Consider the following 24,662-nt stretch of genomic DNA (forward strand, 5'->3'; position numbering starts at 1 on the left):
CGAGGGGCACGAAAAACCATATACTACACAAGTGGAATGCGAATTACTAGCAGGTAAGTAACTATTCTCATAGGCTTTAGGATCGCTAGGACTGGACTACTGAACCTTTAGATTACAAGCAGGAGGCCTAGGGACGTCGTGTGCAGAGTGGGAACTCTCACGCGTAAGGCGGGAAAAAGTCTATGGAGGCTAGTAAAAGCAAAGTTAGTGTTTTCGGGCGAACCCGACTAGGTAGGTCAAAAACGAAAGTGGATCTAGACACTTAGAGGGTTGGTCTACGCTGGAGCACCGGAGTACTCGGTTTACCTAGCCCAGGGGCTGCGGCTGCATAGGGTTCAAATGTCGTCGGGTTTCTTCGTTGATGAACCAGGAGCCTGAAGGAAGAAGTTGCTGGCAGGCGACCAGTGAAGAAGTTCTTGGGGATCCAAGCCTGGATCGGGGAAGAGGAAGACCTGTAAGCAGAGGGGACCAAGTTCTGAATCACTAGCCAGTGATTTAGGTGGGCACCAGAGTGGCACCGGACGAAGTCACCTCAACCAGGTGAGTGGGCGCTGCTGGGCTCTGCAGTCTCTCGGACCAGGAGGCGTTGTCGGCGACCAGGATGGAGGTGCGAGCTGTCCCACGAAGATATCTGCTGTCGACGTCGCTGGACCCAGGATTGGGGCAACAAGTCTTGGCAAATGCAAGCCCACGCGGCGGACTTAAAATGGCGTCTGGAGTGGACCAGGAGGGTCCAGGGTGCTCCTCTGTTGGAGGGGAGCAAGGGCTAGTCTGGAGCAACCAGACCAGCGTTGTTTGTCGTCGAAGTTCGTCATCAGGGGGTCACTAGCCAACGGGCAAGTGACCTGGACAACGCGGTGAGCAGCAAAGAGCAGAAGGGCCCCACGCAGATCTCGTGGATGCAAGGGGGCTGAACTTCGGTGCTGGAGCTGCTCAGGGTTGGGGCTTCTCTTACCCCAAAGCACTCGGTCGAGGGTCACTCGGGAGTCGTGCTGGGCAAGCGTCGTGCAGTCTTGAAGATGGCCGGTCCCTCGAGGTCTCGTCACACCCACGGGTCTCAGCTGGGCTGAAGATGCAGGTAGAGGTCAGAGGTGCCAGGGAAGCCGGTTCTCGTCGAGCTGGGCAGTCTTGATCCGGAGGAGAGACTTACAGCAGACCGCGATGCTTGGATGGTGCCTGCTGCTGCAGGGTGACTACTCCTTAGTCACAAGGGAGAAATCTTGAGAAGAGTCTTGAGTTCCTTTCGTGGAAAGTTGGTTCAGGATTCAAAGATGATCTGATTTGGAAGGGGGCCTGCTCCTACCTTTATCCTGCAAAAGGGGGCTGGCACGCGACTAAGTCCTGCCCTATGGGTGGGACTAGGAAGGGGGGTGGTTACACCCCTCTCCCATGCCGGGCTTTCCCCAGCTCAGGGGCTGGTGTGCCCCTGGAACTGGTTCAAGCCGGCATATGCACAGTGAGCACCGAGGTGCCACTTGCAGTCACCTTCCTCTAAAGCCCTGCCTACCCAGAATACACAAAATCCTGTCTGGGACGGTGCTGGCACTGCCCCTGGCAGGAAACCCTTTGTCCTTGCCTCCCGCGCTGGGAGGACTCCCAGCAGCAGGAGGGCAGACTTGTGTCTCGGTGGCAGCATCCATCTTGTGTAGCTGAGGCTATGTCTGACTTTAACCGGGGTTACAGGTTACCAACATGTCGTGTCCCTCTAGAAGGGTGGAATGCTAACCCCGTCGCCAGAATTGGCGAGGGGTTAGTATTCCAATTCGTATGACACCTTACTCGACATGTTTTGATAATGTTATACCAAAGTTAGCATATGACCGCGAGGTACATAATGCACTTAAGAGTATATGGTATAGCGTTATCATGGAACAGCTATTAGGACTTGGTTCCGCAAGCTGCAAACGGGCTCAGCTCATGCCAGAGCACCATTTCACATTATTCCACGCACTCTGCCTTCAGGATTGTTAAGGCCTGCCATAGGAGTGACTCACCTTGCCCCAGCTGTCAAGCAGCCAGTTGTGTCTGATTTAGTTAGTCAACTCAGGGGTGGCATAATACATACTGCAGCCCCTGGGAGACTTCTGGGTACACCTCTGCCCTGGTTACAGGGACACAAGAGAGGGCCCGGTGCCAATTCGGTACCTGGGTACAATTTGGAGTAGAGAGAACAGCTAGGCTGTGGGTCTGATTAGCAGGCCCACAGCCAGGGAAAGTCGTAAACCAGTGAAGCAAAAAGCACAAATCTGGGTGATCATAGGATTGCAGACCCTACTCTCCTACAACCCCCAAGACACCGTCCTATGTCCACAGAGCATTTGCACTTATTGCAGCAGGAGGTAGTCGTCATGCTGCAAAAAGGAGCAATAGAGCTCGTGCCTGTGGAGGAAAGAGTTACACGGGTGTACTCGCTGTACTTCTTAATCCCAAAAAAGGACGGGTCCCTCAGACCCATACTGGACCTCAGGCCCCTAAACCAGTACATCCTATCAGAACACGCTCACATTGCAGCAGGTTCTACCGTTACTCAGTCAGGGAGATTTCCTAGCAACATTAGATTTGAAGGATGCATATTTCCATATTCCGCTACACCCGTCACACAGAAAATACCTCAGATTCACCATTCAACGTCAACATTATCAATTCAAGGTCCTCCCTTTCGGAGTGACGACAGCACCCAGGGTGTTTACAAAGTGCCTAGCGACAGTGGCTGCACACCTACGGAGACAGAACGTTCACGTCTACCCTTATCTGGACGACTGGCTTATCCAGGCGAAGTCGGCCAAGCAGTGTGCCGCCCACATGTCCCACACCATTCACCTTCTTCACGATCTGGGGTTTTCACTGAATTATCCAAAGTCCCACCTTCAGCCCGCCCGCGTACGGCAGTATCTGGGCGCGACAATAGATACTCTGGCAGCCAAAGCACAGCCCAATTCAGTGAGAATCAACAGCATTCAATTGCTGATACAAAAATTCAGACCACAACACTCTCTTCCGGCACGAGTGTTCATGCAGTTGATAGGCATGATGGCCTCCTGCATCTTCATAGTCCCGCACGCGAGACTACATATGCGTCCGCTTCAGGAGTGCTTAGCACGTCAGTGGAACCAGGCTCACGGACAGTTGAAAGACCTAGTGTTGGTGACCGGTCGTGCATACAACTCTCTGCATTGGTGGAATCCACAAAACCTTTGCAAGGGCCGACCGTTCCAAGAGCCTGTGCCACAGATTATTCTGACAACGGACGCATCTCTCCAGGGATGGGGAGCTCATGTACGCCACTACACAGTGCAGGGACTATGGACAGCGCAGCAAAAGAAGATGCACATCAACCTTCTAGAACTGATGGCTATCTTCTTGGCAATGAAAGCATTCAAAGTACATCTGTGCAACAAGGTTGTGTTGATCCGGACGGACAACATGACGGCCATGTACTACATACAGAAGCAGGGAGGTACACACTCTCCACAGTTGTCTCATCTGGCTCAGAGCATGTGGAAGTGGGCCATTCAGAGAAACATCTTCCTCATGGCGGAACACCTCCCGGGCAAGGACAATCAGATGGCGGACCTGCTCAGCAGGCAGCGCCACCAAATGCACGAGTGGGAGATACATCCATCTGTACTCCACCCGTACATTCCAGCAGTGGGGTCATCCACAGATAGACCTGTTCGCCACAAAAGAAATCGCCAAATGCCAAAGCTTTGCCGCCAGGTTTCCACACCCACAGTCGCAGGGCAATGCGATATGGATGAACGGGTCAGGCATATTTGCGTACGCTTTTCCCCCAGCACCTCTAATACCGCTGGTGGCATGCAAGCTGAAGCAACACTCGATGACACTCATCCTGGTTGCTCCAACGTGGGCACGCCAACCATGGTACACCACTTTTCTAGAACTATCCGCGGTACCGCATCAAAGGCTGCACCTCACACCCAGGCTTTTGACGCAGAACCATGGCGACATTCAGCATCCAGATCCGCAACAGCTCAACCTGACGATCTGGCTCCTGAGGTCTTAGAGTTTGGCTACCTCAACTTGCCTCCCGACTGTATGGATATCATAAGAGAGGCAAGAAAGCCCACCACCAGAGCATGTTATGCGGCAAAATGAAAGCGGTTTGTCATTTATTGTGCAGACCACAACATCAACCCGCTAGATGCATCTACTCACAACATCATTTGTTATCTGTTACATCTATACAAATGCAATCTGGCCTATGCTTCCATTTCTACACATTTGTCCGCAATAGCAGCTTATCTCCAAAACAGTCAGCATCTCTCGCTTTTCAGAGTACCTGCCATTAAAGCTTTTCTGGAGGGACTCAAACGAGTTATTCCTCCCCGGAACCCACCAGCTCCTGAATGGAACCTAAATGTGGTCCTCACCAGACTAATGGGTCCACCTTTTGAGCCTCTACACTCATGCGAGATTCAGTTCTTGACGTGGAAAGTGGCTTTCCTGATAGCAATCACATCGCTGCGACGCGTTAGTGAACTCCAAGCACTAACTATCCAGGAGCCATTCATACAGATTCACTCCAACAGGGTGGTACTCCGTACTAACCCTAAGTTTCTTCCTAAGGTGGTTTCACAGTTCCATATCAATCAGACTATAGAACTGCCAGTGTTCTTCCAAAATCCGGAGTCAGTGGCGGAGAGACAGCTCCACACACTAGACGTAAAGAGAGCTCTAATGTACTACATAGATAGGACCAAAGATTTTCGGAAAACAAAACAACTGTTTGTTGCCTTTTCGCCACAACACAAGGGCAACCCCATTTCCAAAGCAGGTATAGCCAGGTGGATCGTTAAGTGCATTCAAATTTGCTATCACAAAGCCAAGCGCACATTAACGGTTCCCCCACGGGCCCACTCCACGCGAAAGTTGGGGGCCTCTATGGCTTTCCTTGGAAATATTCCTTTAGAAGACATATGTAGAGCAGCCACATGGTCTACCACACACACATTTACAAAACACTACTGTGTAGATGTGCACTCCAAACATCAGGCAGCTGTAGGGTAGGTTGTTCTAAAAACACTTTTTCAAACTGCTGCAGCTGGCACAGGCGGCCGCCGCTAATGGAGGGACTGCTATGTATTCTATGTACAAGATATGAATTCAGCAGCCCACATGCCTCGAACCGAATATGCTACTTACCAGTATGCATCTGTTCTTGGCATGTAGGGCTGCTGACATTCATATCGCCCGCCCTCCTCCCCGGCGCCTGTAGCGGCTGCACCACTTGAAATTACTCTTAGCATGGTCATCACTCACGGTGTTACACTCCATCTTTACCACAATGGCGAAAAACAATCTGAGGATGGAGTCGATTCCCATGCGCACTGTAGTCCAGGGGAGGAGCCACCTATCTCGTGATACTTCGAAAACTCTTCCAGGACAACAATGTGCAATCATCCGGACCCAACACTAGGCGGCGATCTATGCACAAGATATGAATGTCAGCAGCCCTTCATGCCAAGAACAGATGCATACTGGTAAGTTTCAGTTCAAAGTCCTTCCATTCGGGGTCACAACTGCACCAAGAGTGTTTACAAAGTGCCTAGAAGTAGTGGCATCACATCTCAGAAGACAACACATCCATGTCTTCCCATATCTAGAAGATAAAAGCCAAGTCATTCAATCATTGTGTCCAACACACATCTCAAACAATTCAAACATTACACGACTTAGGGTTCACTATCAACTACACCAAGTCGCATCTTCAGCCCTCTCATGTACTTCAGTACCTAGGGGCTACAATAAACACATCTACAGCTCTAGCATATCCCAGTCCAGCCAGGATACAGAGCATTCAAACCTTAGTCACAAAATTTCAACAGCAATACTCTCTCCCAGCCGGGGTGTTCATGCGACTAATAGGCATGATGGCATCTTGCATTTTTATTGTACCGTATGCAAGACTGCAAATGCGTCCGTTACAAGAATGTCTAGCACAACAGTGGAACCAGGCTCAAGGACAACTTACAGACCTGGTGTTGGTAGACAGCCGCACACATTGCTCTCTGCAGTGGTGGAACACCAAAAACTTGGCAAAAGGGTGGCCGTTCCTCGAACCTGTTCCACAAATAGTACTTACAACAAACGCATCGCTCACAGGGTGGGGAGCCCATCTCCTACACCATACAACGCAGGGAAAATGGACCACTCAACAATAAGTGCTTCTCATCAATCACCTAGAGCTGCTAGCAATATTCCTAGCACTAACATCCTTCCAAGTACATGTACAGAATAAAGCTGTCTTGATCCGGACGGACAACATGACAGCCATGTACTATATACAAAAACAGGGGGGGACACTCTCTGCAACTGTCCCAGCTTGCACAGAACATTTGGAAATTGGCCATTCCACAAAAGATATATCTACTAGCAACCTTCCAGGAGTTCACAATCAGATGGCAGATCTTTTAAGTCGACAAACAACAGATTCACGAATGGGAACTACATCCACAAGTTCTTCTACCATTCTTTCACAAGTGGGTCATCCAGACATGGATCTATTCGCCACACACGAAAATGCAAAATGCCCAACCTTCGCCGCCAGGTTCCCACACCTGCTGTCCAAGGGCAATGCAATATGGATGAACTGGTCAGGCAGATTTGTGTACGCTTTTCCGCCACTACCACTAATAGTGCGCAAGCTACGACAACAGTCGCTCAAACTCATTTTAATAGCTCCCACATGGGCACGCCAACCGTGGTTTACAACACTACTAGAACAATCCCTAGTTCCACACCAAAAACTACGTCTGACCCCATCCATGCTAACGCAGAACCATGGAGACATCAGACATCCAGACCCAAACCAACTGAATCTGGCGATATGGCTCTTAGAGTTTGGTTACCTTAACCTGCCACCAGACTGTATGAATATCATTAAAGAAACCAGAAGACCTACTACTAGAGCTTGCTATGCTGCTAAATGGAAAAGATTTGCCATTTACTGCGCTAATAATCAAATTGATCCTTTAGATGCTTCCATCCAAAATATTATCTGTAACCTTCTCCATTTACAGAGATGTAATCTAGCATATTCATCTATACGCTTACATCTTGCTGTCATCGCGGCATATCTACAAAACAGACAACATCTGTCGTCGTTTAGAGTACCAGCAATAAAAGCTTTTATGGAAGGATTAAAAATAATTATTCCTCCTAGGTTACCACCTTCTCAAGTGTGGAACCTAAACATTGTTCTTACCAGGATCATGGGACCCCCCTTTGAACCTTTACACAAATGTGAACTGCAATTTCTCACATGGAAAACGGCTTTCCTCATTGCTATTCCCTCTCTTAGAAGAGTTAGTGAGATTCCAGCTTTCACTATACAAGAACCATTCTTACAATTACACCGTAACAAAGTGGTTCTAGGAACTAATCCTAAATTCCTTCCTAAAGTAATTACTCCTTTTCATCTAAACCAATCTGTAGAGTTACCAGTGTTTTTCAAAACCCAGACTCTGTAGCAGAGAGAGCTCTACACACACAAGATGTCAAAAAAAACTCTTCTCTATTACATTGATAGTACCAAATCCTTTCGCAAAACAAAGCAACTGTTTGTAGCTTTCTCTCCACCACATAAAGGCAACCCAGTTTCTAAATCAGGAATTGCAAGGTGGATTGTTAAATGTATACAAATATGCTATCACAAGGCAAAACGCACATTAACAGTTCCTCCTAGAGCGCACTCCACACGCAAACTAGGAGCCTCCATGGCTTTCTTGGGGAACATTCCCCTAGAAGACATCTGCAAGGCAGCAATATGGTCTACAACACACACCTTCACTAAACACTATTGTGTTGATGTGCAAGCCAAGCAGCAAGCTGCAGTAGGCCAAGCTGTCCTCAAAACTCTTTCAATCTACTGCAACGGATACAGGTGACCACCGCTAGGGGAGACACTGCTGCACAATCGATGCAAAGTGTAGAATCAGCAGCTCATATGCCTCGAACGGAAAATGCTACTTACCAGTATGCATCTGTTTTTGGCATGTAGAGCTGCAGATTTCTACACGCCCTCCCGCCTCCCGGGGGGCCTGCATCTGTTCCAGTTTTTATCTTAATTAGATATACACGCATGGACATCCCTTCTTTCTTTCTACTAACTCCATCATTTCCCATCATGGCAAAAAACAATCTAAGGATAGAGCTGAAGCCCATGCGCACTATCGTCCAAGGGAGAAGTCAACTATCTCGTGACTACAAAGACTTCTTCCAAGACGACAACAACATGCAATCATCCGTGCCCAACACCAGGTGGCGATCTAATGCAAAGTGTAGAAATCTGCAGCTCTACATGCCAAGAACAGATGCATACTGGTAAGTAGCATTTTCCTTTTGTTCTAGTGTTTAAAATCTTATGAAAATAGTATATTTTTATCAAATTAGTGTCTGATTTCTCGAGTGCGTTGATTTCTTATTCAATTGTTTTGCTTCTGTTTAAATGCTTAACACGTGTTCCTCTGTGTAAACTTTGCTGCTCAATTGCCAAAGCTACCCAGGGTTGAGCTGAGGGTTTTACAGACTAGACCTAAAGGGATTGGTAAGTGTTGGTGAGGGGTGTATGAATTGTGAGAATTTTGGTAGCAAACATCTCAGCATAATAAACCCACACTGAAGCCAGTGTTGGATTTATTATACAATGCACTCGGAGGGTATCTTAGAGATGCCCCCTGAAAAACGATCAGCCTGTGGTGGGTTCCCTGGCTGGTTCATGTAGGAAAGTAGGTTTCTATTGCAGTAACACCCCGCCACCCCCCACACACACTTTTTGCCAGAATACTGATGCACATTTTCTTGGTGTGCCCTGGGTCCCTGCCAATCACGTTCCCAGGGCCTGTGTTTGTTCCCCAAAATTAACCCAATTGGCATCTCTGGCCACAGGTCAGCCACTGGTGAATGGTACCACTGGTACCCAGGGCACTGTGACCAGGGAAGACCTCTAAGGGCTGCAGCACTTATTGTGCCACCATGAGAGGCCCTGTACCTTTACACAAACACATATACCTTTGCAGGCTGCCTATTTTGCTGCAGACTAAAGTGAAGAGACAACATGGCACACATCCCTGTGTCCCACGCCTACAACCCACTGCCCTGGCCTAGATCAGCTACCCCTCCAGCTGGGTGCACTATGCCACTGGTGAGGGTACAGGTGCATGAGCCCTGTACCCCTACAGTGCCCAAGTCCATTCTTGGGCATTGTAAGTGCAGTGCTGCCATTAGGAGTATATGGTGCTGGGAGGTTGTCATTACAAACTCCACAGCACCATAATGGCTACACCGAAGACTGACACGTTTGATATCAAACTTCTCAGCACATTAAACCCGTACTGATGCCAGTGTAGGATTTAATGTGAAATGCACCAGAGGGCATCTTAGAGATGCCCCCTGAAAACCTAACCTACAATCCACGTCTGGTCTGAGTGGCTGCAGAGGCTGCCACACAGCAGACATGTTGCTGGCCCCTGGGTGGAGAGCCCCCCGCTCTCCTGGGCCTGCAACAATGCACATCCTGGGCGAGGTGCTAGGTCTCCTCCCCCAGGATGGGCAGGGGGAAGCTTCAAAGGCATGCCGCCTCAGTGAGCTACTCCAGACCATTTGCTGTACTCAGCAACTGGCCCCCACCAGTTCTAACCCCCACTCTGGCAGGAAGACTGGTGGGAAACCCTACTTCAGGAAGGGGGGGTGTGAGAAGTTGGCCTGATATATAATGTTTACTATTCTAGTGAGCACTTTGTATCAGTCCAAACAACCCCTATTGATGATTGGTTGTAAGTCAACCTTATAGACCAGCTATCCTAGTAGCATGGATACGAGCAGTCTAAGGCTAAGACTCTAGAGGGCGTGTTAAGCCAGCTGTTTTACCATCACATTACCCCTTGAACACCAAGTGAAAGGACACCACACAAGTTGTTATGAAAATAAACAGATATTTATTTATAACAGGACTACCCTGAACTCTTTATGAGTCAGGGAGCTAAGCACACAACAAAACTCTTACGAAAATACTTTAAGTCGCACAATTTACACAAATGCCCGAGGGGCACGAAAAACCATATACACAAGAAGTGGAATGCGAAGTTGCTAGCAGGTAAGTACTACTTTTCGAGACTGTAGAAACGCTAGGCCTACAATGCTGAACCCTTGGATTAGAAGCAGGAGGCCTAGGGACGCCGTGTGCAGAGTGGAAACTCTCACGCGTAATGCGGGAACAAGTCTATGATTACTAGCAATCACAAAGTTACTGTTCTCGGGCGAACCCGACTAGGTGGGTCGAAAACAAGAGTGGATCCGAACACTTAGGGTGTTGGACTATGCTGGAGCACCGGAGTACTCAGTTTACCTAGCCCAGGGGCTGCGGCTGCATAGGGTTCAAGTTGCGTCGGAAACCCTCGTTGAAGAACCAGGAGCCTGAAGAAAGAAGTTGCTGGCAGGCGGCCAGTGAAGAAGTTCGTGGTGATCCAAGCCTGGATCAGGGAAGAAGAAGACCTGTAAGCAGAGGGGACCAAGTTCTGAATCACTAGCCAGTGATTTAGGTGGGCACCAGGATGGCACCGGACGAAGTCACCTCGACCAGGTGAGTGGGCGCTGCTGGGCTCTGCAGTCTCTCGGACCAGGAGGCGTTGTCGGCGACCAGGATGGAGGTGCGAGCTGTCCCACGAAGGTATCTGCTGTCGACGTCGCTGGACCCAGGATTGGGGCAACAAGTCTTGGCAAATGTAAGCCCACGCGGTGGACTTAAAATGGAGTCTGGAGTGGACCAGGAGGGTCCAGGGTGCTCCTCTTTTGGAGGGGAGCAAGGGCTAGTCTGGAGCAACCAGACCAGCGTTGGTTGTCGTCGTGAGGCGTCGTAAGAGGGCTACTAGCCAACGGGCAAGTGACCTGGACAACGCGGTGAGCAGCAAAGAGCAGAAGGGCCCCACGCAGATCTCGTGGATGCAAGGGGGCTGAACTTCGGTGCTGGAGCTGCTCAGGGTCGGGGCTTCTCTTACCCCAAAGCACTCAGTCGAGGGTCACTCGGTGGTAGTGCTGGACAAGCGTCGTGCAGTCTTCAAAGATGGCCGGTCCCTCGAGGTCTCGTCACACCCACGGATCACAGCTGGGCTGATGATGCAGGTTGAGGTCAGAGGTGCCAGGGAAGCCGGTTCTCGTCGTGCTGGGCAGTCTTGATCCGGAGGAGAGACTTACAGCAGACCGCGATGCTTGGTTGGTGCCTGCTGCTGCAGGGTGACTACTCCTTAGTCACAACGGAGAAATCTTAGGAAGAGTCTTGAGTTCCTCTCGTAGAAAGTCGGTTCAGGATTCAAAGATTGATCTGATTTGGAAGGGGGCCAGTTCCTACCTTTATCCTGCAAAAAGGGGCTGGCACGCGACTAAGTCCTGCCCTATGGGTGGGACTAGGAGGGGGGTGGTTACACCCCTCTCCTTTGGCGGGCTTTCCCCAGATCAGGGGCTGGAGTGGTTCAAGCCGGCCTATGCACAGTGAGCACCGGGGTGCCACTTGCAGTCACCTTCCTCTAAAGCCCTGCCTACCTAGGATACACAAAATCCTGTCTGGGACGGTGCTGGCACCGCCCCTGGCAGGAAACCCTTTGTCCTTGCCTCCTGTGCTGGGAGGACTCCCAGCAGCAGGAGGGCAGACTTGTGTCTCGGTGGCAGCATCCATCTTGTGGAGCTGAGGTTATGTCTGACTTTAACCGGGGTTACAGGTTACATACATGTCGTGTCCCTCTAGAAGGGTGGAATGCTAACCCCGTCGCCAGAATTGGCGAGGGGTTAGTATTCCAATTCGTATGACACCTTACTTGACATGTTTTGATAAAGCGATACCAGAGTTGGCATATAACCGCGAGGATTATAATGCACTTAAGAGTATATGGTATGCGTTATCATGGAACAGCTATTAGGACTTGGTTCCGCAAGCTGCAAACGGGCTCAGCTCATGCCAGAGCACCATTTCACATTATTCCAAGCACTCTGCCTTCAGGATTGTTAAGGCCTGCCATAGGAGTGACTGATAGGAATACATGTGTCCATTTTAGGGTTAGATATAGGTATACTATATCTAAAGCAAAGGGTGATTACACCACCTTGCCCCAGCTGTCGTGCAGCCAGTTGTGTCAGATTTGGATGGCCAGCCAGGGGTGGCATAATACATGCTGCAGCCCCTGGTAGGCCCTGGGTACACCTATGCCCTGGGTACCTAAGGTACACTGTACAGGGACTGATAAGGTGACTCAGTATCCAATTAGATATGTACCTAAGGTACATGGAATCCATTTTAACAGAGAGAGCAGTGGGCCTGGGGTCCTGAATAGCAGGGCCCCAGGTCAACTAAGTCAGAAAACCAGCAAAACACCAGGCAAAAAGTTGGGGGCAACCATAGTCAGGGATCTACCTTCCTACAGGGGGGTGCCAGCCTGTGCCAACCCCACCCCTCAGGTGGGAGAGGCGAGGTGAAGCACGACACCGGGCTCAGGCCATCTTGAAGATGGGGAGCCCTGCCCAATCACAGCTAGGCTCAAGCCCCCCTCCCACAGTAGAGGAGCAGGCTAGGGGTTGTACCCACCCCAGGACAGGGACCTATTAGTCCCTGCCCTTGCCTTACCTGTAATGCCCCTAAATTCAGTATTTAGGAGCTCCCTGAACCTTCCCTCCTCAGATCCTGATAAGAAAAGAAGAAAGAAGATCAAGAAGAAGAAGACCCGCCGTGCAGCTGCTAACAGGACAACACCAACTGACTTGGCCCCAGCCCCACCGGCCTGTCGATCCTGGAACCTGCTCCTGCCTAAACCCGGCGACCCCTGCGGACAGCAACCTTTGGACAACCGAAGGACCTGCCTGCCTTGACCCTCTTAAAGTCTGGGACTCCCCTAAATAGAGGCTCTGCTCAACAACCATACCCCTGGTGCCAGCCAAGAAGCTGAAAATCAACCCACTCTGCACACGGCAATCCCGGCCCGTGCCCGAGTGATCCAAGACCACGAGGACGTCCCCCCGGCGACTGGGACCAGAAGTCCAGTGCCCAAAGACCCTCCTCAACGAACCAGACGACGCCCGCAGCCTCAGAATCGGGGACCCCTCCAACCGCGACCAGCCGAGGGAAAGATTTCCTGACGCCCAAAGACACCCCTGCACCCGGCGCCCTGCGACTCCCTGTGCCTTCCTTTGGGGTACCTACCTCTTCTCCAAGATCCCAACCTACCTCTCGAAGTGGTGGTCGCATCTGAAGATTCACCGTCCCTGAGCCTGCAGCCTTTGCTCCCTTTTTACCATTCCCATTGAATAACATTGAGCGCCCGACGGCTCAAAAACACCCTGCACCCAGCCGCCCGAGTGCCTCTGGCCGTGCACCCGAAGTCCTATCCTACTTCCCCATTTGCCCTGAGCAAGTGACCAGGAGCCCAGCTCCCACAGCCGCGTGGCCTGGTAGTCAGCAGCCACCAACCGAAGGCCCCCTGCCCCTCTTTGGATAACATTGAGCCTAACTACCTCTGCAACCGGCTGCCCCTGTGGGGGTACCAACTGTACCTACCTGACCCTGGGGGACCACTGAGTCTATGCCCAGAACCTTAACTTCAACAGCTGAGTACTCACCTGGAAACCGATAACTCACTTTCCTGCCATAGGATAACATCGACTCGTTTGACTCGAAAAATCTCCAAAGTGTGAAGTTTTGAAACTCTTAAAATATTCCTATAAAATCTGCCGGGTAACGAATTTGGAAATACTCACCTGGGATCAGGAGAGGAGTCAGTACTGTACCTTTCAGCCCAGTGCTGACCTGCAAAAGTAATTTGAACTATACTTACCCATAACTTGAATTTTCTTCCATAGGAAACCATTGACTGTTTTTCTCTGAAATTTCTTCTGTCTACCTTTGAATATTGCAAATATTCCTTAAAAATCGTACCAACTGTTAAAACGTAAATATTTACTTGTCTTGGGTAGAGACCCCAGTACTGAACCTAGGAGTCCAGTCCTGGATTACAAAACTAACGAGAACATACTTTGCCTGTGACTTGAATTTCCTTCCATCGGATTACATTGCTATTTTTTCACAAAAAAGTTTCGAAGTGGCAACTTTTAAAATACCTTTTTATTCCTTAAAAATCATTGCAATAACCAAAACGATTATACTAAACTGTTTTCAGCTCCGACCCCAAAACTGAATCTAGTATCCAGTCCTGGGATTACAAAAGTAATCTATAAAGTAATCAACTGCATTTATGTAGAAAAACCCAATGAGCTCAATGTTAAATTGTGTTGCCTACTGCAACCCCTGTACCGATTGTGTTTACAATGTTTATTGCCTTTCTGCAAAGTACACATCTGAGGTCACTCATATTAAGAAAAGTATATTTTGATACCTGTTGGTTCTAAAAATAAAACTACTATATCTTTTGATGTAAAAACAAATGGCCTGGAGTTCAGTCCTTGAGTGTGTGAAACCTTTTGCTGACTGTGTACAACAAATGCTTTGCACTGTACTCTGGTACTGCCTTACTGCTCGACCAAGCTACCACTTTAGAGAGTAAGGTCACACCTGGCTTTAACCTCTGTTATACCTCTGGGGGTGGTGTACTCTATACACACTGTACCTTACTTTGGTCCAGTATATATAGAGCCACTTTCTCACAGTGTGTTCATCAGACTTATCAAACCATCCAGCTGCTACACAACTTGAGATTCACACTAAACTACCCCAAGCCCATTCTTCAGCCCTCCCACATACATCAGCCTCTAGGGGCCACAGTAGACTCCTCCAGAGCTCTGGCATATCCCAATTCAGCCAGGATAGCCAGTATGCAAACACTAAGCATCAGATTTCATCCGCAGCATTCCCTCCCAGCAAGAGTATTCATGCAGCTCATAGGAATGATGGCCTCTTGCATTTTTATCGTACCTCATGCAAGACTACAGATGTGCCCCTTACAGGAATGCCTAGCACGTTAGTGGAACTAGGCTCAAGGACAACTTACAGATCTGGTGTTGGTGGACAGCCGCACACTTCGCTCTCTGCAGTGGTGGAACACACAAAACCTGTCTAAAGGGCGGCTGTTCCTAGAGCCGGTTCCACAAACAGCAGACGCATCACTCACTGGCTGGGGAGCCCATCTCCTAAACCACACAATTCAAGGCAAATGGACCACTCGACAAAAAGTGCTCCACATCAGTCGCCTAGAATTACAAGCAATTTTTCTAGCATTCAAGTAAGTCCAAGTACATCTACAGCACAAGACTGTCCAAGTCCGGACGGACACCATGACAGGCGTGTATTACATTCAAAAACAAGGAGGCACACATTCTTTGCAGCTGTCCCAGCTCGCACAAAACATTTGGAGATGGGCCATTCCACAAAACATATACCTTCTAGCAGAACATCTTCCAGGAGTTCACAATCAGATTGCCGATCCGCTAAGTCGACAGGCATAGCAGATACACAAATGGGAACTTCATCCCCAAGTTCTTCAACCATTTTTCCAAACGTGGGGTCAACCGGAGTGATCTGTTTGCCACACACGCAAATGCAAAATGCCCAACCTTCGCCGCCAGGTTTCCACACAATGAACTGGTCAGGCAGATTTACGTACGCTGTTCCGCCACTCCCACTGATTCCTCTAGTAGTACGCAAGCTCAGGAAACAGTCTCTCAAAATGATCTTGGTGGCTCCCACATGGGCACGCCAACCGTGCTTCACAACATTGCTGGAACTCTCAATAGTTCCACATCAAAAACTACACCTCTCCCCAACATTGCTAATGCAAAACCATGTAGAGATAAGGCACCCCGATACAGGTCAACTGAATCTAGCGATCTGGCTCCTGAAGTCCTAGAGTTTGGTTATTTTAACCTTCCACTGGACTGTATGAACATCGTTAAAGAAGCCAGACGCCCTACTACTAGAGCTTGCTATGCAGCAAAATGGAAAAGATTTGTCATCTACTGCAATAACATTGATCCACTGGATGCTTGAATCCAGTACATAATTTGTTCCACCTCGAGAACATCGACAACGCCAGCTCCACCGCCCTGATCGACAACCTCGGACTCAAACAGCTCGTGACGACACCCACCCACACCGCTAGACACACACTGGACCCCATCTTCTCCGCAAGTCCCCACGTCTCCTTAGACCACACCACCGAACGCCACTGGACAGACCACAGATGCGTCCACTTCACCTTAAGGAAACACACCACCGCACCCAACAGATGCCACGCCGCTGCTGGGGCAAGGTCACCGAGGACAAACTGACCACCGCCCTCGCCCTGGGACCACCCACCGACCCCGACACCGCCGCCATCAACCTCAAACAGTGGATCAACGACTGTGCCAACACCCTCGCCCCACTCAAGACGGCCGCCAATCACACCAACAAGAAAGCCGCCTGGTTCACCGAAGACCTCCGGACCTCCAAGCGCACCTGTCGGAAGCTGAAGAAGAGCTGGCTCCATGACCGAACACCAGCCAGCCACACAGCCCACAAGAACGCCACCCGCAGACACCACCAACTCATCAGGACCGCCAAGAGGACCGCCTAGACAACCACGCACACAACAGCAAACAGCTCTTCAACATCGTGAAAGGACTCGCCAACCCCAGCTCCAACACCATCGACATTCCACCATCACAAGACCTGTGCGACTCACTGGCCACCTTCTTTCACCGCAAGATCACCAACACCCACGACAGCTTCAGCGACATCCACGACAGCTTCAACACCACCACCCCCACCTCCACCGCCGAGACCACCACTCCTGCACCCAACACCCGCACCAGCCGCCTGACCACCTGGTCCAACGTCAGCGACGAAGACCCCGTCAAGACCATGAACTCCATCCACTCTGGGTCCCCATCTGACCCATGCCCTCGCCACGTCTTCAACAAAGCCAGCACAGCCATTGCCCCCCACCTCCGGAAAACAATCAACATCTCCTTCGAGACAGCAACCTTCCCAGAGAGCTGGAAGCACGCCAAGATCAACGCCCTACTGAAGAAACCCAAGGCGGACCCCAACGACCTCAAGAACTTCCGGCCCATCTCCCTGCTCCCTTTCCCGGCGAAAGTTACGGAGAAGATCGTCAACAAGCAGCTGACCCGCTACCCCGAAGACAACAATATCCTGGACCCATCCCAGTCCGGCTTCCGCAACAACCACAGCACCGAGACCGCCCTCATCGCCGCCACCGACGACATCAGAATCCTTATGGACAAAGGAGAAATAGCCGCCCTCATCCTTCTGGATCTATCAGCAGCCTTCGACACGGTATGCCACCGCACCCTAACAGCACGCCTCCATGACGCCTGAATCCAAGAGAAGGCCCTGGCCTGGACCACATCCTTCCTCTCTGGCAGAACCCAGAGCGTCCGCCTCCCACCCTTCCGCTCCAAGACCACCGAGATCATCTGCGGCGTTCCTCAGGGATCATCCCTCAGCCCGACGCTGTTCAATATCTACATGGCACCACTCGCCCACGTCGCACGACAACATAGCCTCAACATCATCTCCTCCGCAGACGATGCCCAGCTGATCATCTCCCTCACCGAAGACCTCCAAGTTCAAGTTCGGGAATTTATATAGCGCACTACTCACCCAGAGGGTCTCAAGGCGCTTGGGGAAGGGGGTTCATTTTTTGTCGAATAGCCAGGTTTTAAGTTCTTTTCTGAAGGAGATGTGGTTTTGAGTAAGGCAGAGGTGAGTGGGGACTGAGTTCCAGGTCTTGGCCGCCAGGAAGGAGAAGGATCTGCCACCCATGGTGGATTTTCGGATGCGTGGGACTGCGGCGAGGGCTTGATTGGACGATCTTAGTTGGCGGGTGGGTGTGTAGAAGGACAGTCGAGTGTTGAGGCATTCGGGTCCTAGTTTGTAGAGGGCCTTGTGTGCGTGCCAAAGCCAACCTCCACAGAGGAATGAAGGCCGTCGCCGAATGGATGAAGGACAGCAGGCTGAAGCTGAATTCAGACAAGACGGAGGTCCTCATCCTCGGCTCAACCCCCTCAGCCTGGGACGACTCCTGGTGGCCAACATCGCTAGGAATAGCCCCATAACCCACCAACCACGCACGCAACCTAGGGGTCATCCTAGACTCCGCCCTCACCATGACCAAGCAGGTCAACGCCGTCTCCGCTTCCTGCTTCAACACCCTCCGAATGCTCCGCAGGATCTTCAAATGGATCCCCTCTGACACGAGAAGAACCGTCACCCAGGCTCTCGTCACCAGCAGACTGGACTACGGGAACACCCTCTACGCAGGAACAACAACCAAGCTCCTGAGACGGCTGCAACGCATCCAGACGCCTCGGCACGACTGATCCTCGACGTCCCCTGACGCAGCCACCTCACACCCCACCTGAGAAGCCTGCACTGGCTCCCCGTCAACAAGAGGATCACCTTCAAACTACTCATCCACGCACACAAAGCCCTACACAAGGCCGGACGAGCATACCTCAACGACCGACTCCGCTTCTACACCCCCACCCGCAGCCTCCGCTCTGCCAACCTCGCCCTTGTCACAGTTCCACGCATCCGGAAAACCACCGCCGGCAGCAGATCCTTCTCCTACCTCGCCGCCAAGACTTGGAACACTCTCCCTACCGGCCTACGACAGACCCAGGACCTGCTGGCCTTCAGGGAACTTCTCAAGACCTGGCTTTTCGATCAGTAGCAGCACCCCCCCACCCCCCACACCAGCGCCTTGAGACCCTCACGGGTGTGTAGCGCGCTTTACAAATGTAATGATTGATTGATTGCTATTTACTACACTTACAAATATGTAATCTGGCATATTCTTCCATAATACTACATCTAGCAGCACTTGCTGCTTATTTACAAAACAGACAACACTTGTCATTATTTAGATTACCTGCAATTAAAGCCTTTATGGAGGTCCTTAAAATAATAATTCCTCCCAGACTGCCACCCTCTCTGGTGTGGAATTTAAACAGTGTACTTACAAGGTTCATGGGTCCCCCCCCATTTGAACCTGTGCATAAATGTGAACTTCAGTTCCTCACATGGAAAGTTGCTTTCCTTGTCACAATTACATCTCTCAGAAGGGTAAGTGAGATCCATGCTTTAACCATACAAGAACCATTCTTACAAATGCATCGTAATAGTGGTTCTCAGAACAAATCCAAAATTCCTTCCCAAAGTCATCTCTGCTTTTCATCTTAACCAATCAGTTGTTACTGGTGTTTTTCCAAAACCCAGACTGTGGCAGAGAGAGCTCTTCACACACTTGATGTCAAAAGAGCCCTCCTTTATTACATTGACAGGACTAAGCCCTTTCGAAAGACAAAACAACTGTTAGTAGCCTTCTCCCCAACTCATAAGGGTAACCCCATCTCCAAAGCTGGGATCGCAAGGTGGATAGTAAAATGTATTCAAATATGCTACCAAAAGTCTAAACGCACATTAACAATTCCCCCTAGGGCGCATTCAACAATCAAACTAGGGACTTCCATGGCATTCTTTGGAAATATTCCCTTAGATGACATTTTTAAAGCAGCAACATTGTCTACACCACACACCTTCACCAAACACTATTAAGTTGACATGCAGGCTAAGCAACAAGCTTCTGTAGGCCAGGCTGTCCTTAAAACACTTTTTCAAACTACTGCACCAGATACAGGTGACCAATGCTAGGAGAGACACTGCTGTACAGTCTATGCATAGTGTACACTCAGCAGCCCATATGCCTCGAACGGAAAATGCTACTTACCAGTATGCCTCTGTTCTTGGCATGTAGAGCTGCAGAGTTGTACACACCCACCCGCCTCTCCAGAACCTGTACCTGTTCCAGTATTATCTTAACTAGATACATTCACATGGCCATCTTACTTCTTACTGACTCCATCATTTCCCATCATGGCGAAAAACAATCTGAGGATGAAGTTGATGCCCTTGCTCACTATTGTCCAAGGGAGGAGTCACCTATCTCGTGACTACAAAAGACTCTTCCAAAACATCAACAAAGTGCAAGCATCCGAGTCCAACACCAGATGGCGATCTATGCATAGTGTACAACTCTGCATTTCCTCATGCCAAGAACAGATGCATTCTGGTAAGTAGCATTTTCCTTTCCTTTCCTTCGTCATTGCGATCACATCTCTCAGTAGAGTGAGTGAGCTATTGGCATTAACGATAGAAGAACTATTTTAACAAGTACACCTAAATAAAGTGGTTCTTCGTACTAATCTTAAATTCTTACCTAAAGTAGTTTCTGCCTTCCACATCAACCAATCTATTGATGTGCCTGTGTTCTTTCCTCAACCAGATTCTGTGGCAGAACGTGCTCTACACACTTTAGATGTACAAAGAGCATTGATGTATAACATACAAAGAACAAAATCCTTTCGCAACACTAAAAACTGTTTGTGGCTTTTGCTTCACCACACAACGGCAATCCCATTTCTAAATCATGTATTGCACGATGGATAGTTAAATGTATTCAGATATGTTCTGCAAAAGCTAAAAGAACTTTACCAATTCCCCCTAGAGGGTATTCTACTCGCAAAGTGGAGCCTTCTATGGCTTTTGGTCTATACCACACACATTCACAAAACACTATTGTGTAGATGGGTTAGCCAGACAACAAGCTTATGTGGGCCAGGCAGTTTTACGTACACTATTTTAAACTACTGCAACCGCTACAGGTTAGCCACCACTTTGGGAGATTGCTGCTGTATAGTCGATGCATAGCATGTGATCTACAGCTCACATGCCTTGAACGGAAAATGCTACTTACTCCGTATGCATCTGTTCTTGGCATGTAGAGTCACATGCGCCCTCCCACCTCCCCGGTTACCTGTATCTGCTCCAGTACTATCTTACTTAGATAACTACACATGGACATCTCTATTCTACTCTTACTTACTCCAGTCTCACCCTCTGCGGGAAAAAATCTAACATTGGAGTCAATACCCATGCGCATCACCGAAAGGAGGAGTCTCCTACCTCGTGACTGGAAAGAATTCTTCGAACAAAAACAAAGTGCAAACATCCGGGCCCAACACCAGACTGCAATCTATGCATAGCAGGTGACTCTGCAGCTCTACATGCCAAGAACAGATGCATACTGGTTAAGTTGCATTTTCCTTTCCTCCATAGGATAACATTGAGAAAGTTTCTAAGTGTGGAGTTTGAAAACCTAACGAAATTCTTTAAAATTGTGCTATTTAACAAAAATGATTTTACTTGTTTGCAGGAAATGTCCCAGCGTAGTATCCAGGCATACTTACTACTCTGAGTAAGAAAAGTAATCTAAAAAGTAACTTACCTTGTATTTTATTGTAAAACCCATTCAAGTCACTGTATTTACAAAGCATTGCATTTCTCTGAAACAATCCTATAAGTCAAAACAAAGTACATATAACATTACAATCCAAACCGTATTAAAAACTGTATATTTACTGCAAAGTATTTATCACTTACCTGTGCCAGGCTTGCTTGGTTCTAGGAAATAAAATAACTAAAAGAATATTTTTTATAGAAAAACAATTGGTCTGAAGGTCAGTCTGAGTGTGTGAATTCATTTGCTGATGAGTGTGTACAACAAATACTTAACACTGTTCTCTGATACAGCCTTACTGCTCGACCCCACTTCCACAAATAGAGAGTAAGGTGCTATCTAACTTGACCTCTGGCTACCTTTGGGGTTCCACTGGACTCTGTGCACACTATACCTCACTTTGGTAAACTATATAGAGAGCGAGCTTCCTACAATAGGTCAAAGACATAGTCATTTACAACGCCAATAGCTCTAACTCTTAAAAAAAAAAAAAAAAAAGAAAAGAAAATGCTAGGCCTATTACATTGCAAATGCCATTTTATGGTTCAGAAAAATTCTGTAAAAGCAGGCCTGTCAGGTTTTTTAATGGAGGTAACGCTAATTTTATGGATTTTGAGGTGGCTACCTACATCTAAAGATTGACTTTAAATAATTGATGAAAAGGTGTTCTGGGATCCACGCAAATGCATGAAAATATTCTATGTTTATGACTTCAGTGGCGGGATATGTGTGATGCAGAAAAAGGAATACAAGTAAGTAACTTTTCCTTGTGTGTGTTTGTTCACATGACTACTTTTTGGTGCAGTGATTATGAATATAGAGATTTTATAGCTCCTTTGTCTTTCCAGGGAGAGAACAGCATTGTCCTTCATGGGAGGGCCTGGTTTCTGGAAGGGGCGGGGGGGGGGGGCAGGGCGGGTTGATGAAAGGAAGAAAGGGCGTGCCTTTTTGACCTTTGAGTTTTTTTCCAGTGTAAGGAGTACCCTGTATGCCTACTTCAAACACAGCCGAAATGTGAAGAATGAGAAGGATCACAGTAAGTGACAATGTCCTTGTGTCTTAAACTCCTTCATACCGATGTGGGTTGGGAGTGAGGTGGGTAGGTTTCTGAGAACCGAAAATTACAGAGCGTGACCCCAAGCTCAGTGTATTGATATGTGTTTAAACTGATTTTAACCCCTGTTCGTTGCTTCTCACTCTCCACTGTAATCTAGTCTGTTTATCTAGAATGCCACAGAAACCCTTCACCTTGTCTCATTTTTCTGCTCCAAGAGGAGGTTATTGGATCTCTCCTTTGAATCCACTTCTCATTCTGTTGCACTGCTGTGACTAGTCTCCTGCCTCCAGTTCCCACTTCTTACTTTCTCCTACATCCTTTGAGCTTGTTAGAATAAGCACTTAGTAGTCCTTCCATATCAGTAGGAATTTAACATAGACTATCTGTTGAAGATTTGGCAAAGAAATAAGGCTGAAGTCCCTCTATGGACTGTCTAGATCGTCCCCACCACCCCTATAAAGAACTTAAAGCAATGCAACCTTTACCGTAGTTTGTTACTCTGATCTACACTATTCTAATGCTTTATCAGAACTCTTCTTTTTTTAATAGATCTACTTTTACAGTAAATGTAATTTAATTTTCATTAGGATGGGCGAAGTTGCAATTAGTCCTCGTCTGGTGTTTTTTTTTTGTTAGTGTAGTTTTCCCAGGAGAACGTCAGCATAGCAGGACTTGCGCATGTGCTCTCCGCACACCCCAATCCTGCCCAAGGTGAGGCCTGTGGTTTACAGCCAAATATCCAGAAAATCTTTGCGATGTCCTCAAGGATCTGAAATTATTCTTTCCTTGTGTGGCTCTTCCTTGGTCACATTGTTTAGCTGATGCCACATTTTCAGCTTTCATGCTGATTCATGTATTTTCTTTTTAATGCTTTTTGGTATCTTCTGTCACTTCGTGGTACCTTTGCAGCAGTCTGATTGCTCCTACTATTACAGCACCCCACTTGGAGGTGCAGCAGGTCGTTTTTAAATTTGTTGAGATCAGAGCTGTGCTGATTATAGAGGCTTTCCAAGATGGTCGCCCCCCCATTTTCTGAGTAAGTGTGCCGTCTATCCCCTTAATCCTTATTATTGTGTGACTGGCAGTGTGATTCTAATACACAAACTGGCACATTTATTTTTTACCTGTACCCTTATGAAGAGACTGCCTACTAGGCACTGTTCATAGAATTAAGTGCTTAGCGGTAATAAACAATTATAATGTATCTGGTTAAATGCGTTTTATTTAGATTTCTATTTTTACTGTACCATTTATCCACCTGTTAAGTAAAGTACTTTGCTTTTTCTAAGTTAAGCACTGCCTGAGTATTGAAATGATTGAGTTTTATTTACCGTTTCATATTGAATCTTAGGTTCTAAACCCTCTGCCTCCTTGAATAAGTCTTGCCTTTCATCCTTGCTACTCTGGGCTAGTCAAGTGCCTAAGGTAGTGGCATGACTGTCTGATTGGAGGGCAGAAGTATTGTAACCTTGACTAAACAATTGTACCTGCAGAGCATGCTGTGCAGTAGTTCTTGAATACCAGTGGGCCCCAAGAAAAAGCCTCACACTTGTGCACATGCCACCCTCAAGCAGATAGTGCAGTGTGGAACCCAACCTCATATGCTTTTCTGCTGATGGTTCTAGTAAATGGGGAAATTATGAAGAAAACATATTGGAACTACTGTCAGCCTCCATGTAGACTGCATTGTGCACTCTCAATAGGTACGCTTTGGTTATCCTGCGACATCAGAGGGGCTAACAAAAAGGTATGACAAAGAGTACCTCCAACAGCCATGTAGGATTGTTGAACTCACTGTGGCAAAAAGCACAGGTTTTCCATAAAATGTGCAACGTCAGAGCAGCATAGCTTCACGCAGCAGCCATGAGATTTTTGTCTCAACAGTAGTTGACACGGAATGCCGCCTCAAAACTTTGCCCCTAAATAAGACTCTGTGTATACCTGAAAATGGTGCCCTTCCATCTTCTAACGAATGGGCTTGGGTCATATGAGGATGACCTAGCAAAGATTGATAATGGAAAACACCACATTTAAGCTCAATCCTCCTCCTTAAAAGAACTGTATTGGTCTTCATTCTGAATTTGGCGAGATACATTACTAGTTCCATGCGATTGGCATGATAGGCTTGTTATTTTGATGGATTACGCCAAGGACATTAACACCTACAACATGGCACATTGTTCATCCATACACAAACAAAGTAGGCCGCAAGGACCCACATAACATATATTACATGGGATTCCAAGTCCGCAGATGTTCTTCCTGGGGATTGGCCTAGAGATGCTCAG

General features: G+C 48.4%; 1 protein-coding gene across 1 annotated transcript in view; it reads left to right on the plus strand.

Annotated features, from left to right (window-relative positions):
- Nucleotides 1-24,662, plus strand: part of NXF1 (nuclear RNA export factor 1) — a 497,551-nt gene that overhangs the window by 299,411 nt on the left and 173,478 nt on the right. Inside the window, exon 15 of the mRNA XM_078660502.1 lies at nt 22,289-22,353. Within this exon, the coding sequence (XP_078516628.1) occupies nt 22,289-22,353 (65 nt within the window). The remainder of the gene's footprint in view (nt 1-22,288; nt 22,354-24,662) is intronic.

This window comes from Lissotriton helveticus, chromosome 9, assembly GCF_964261635.1.
Source record: "Lissotriton helveticus chromosome 9, aLisHel1.1, whole genome shotgun sequence".
NCBI classification, from domain to species: Eukaryota; Metazoa; Chordata; class Amphibia; order Caudata; family Salamandridae; genus Lissotriton; species Lissotriton helveticus.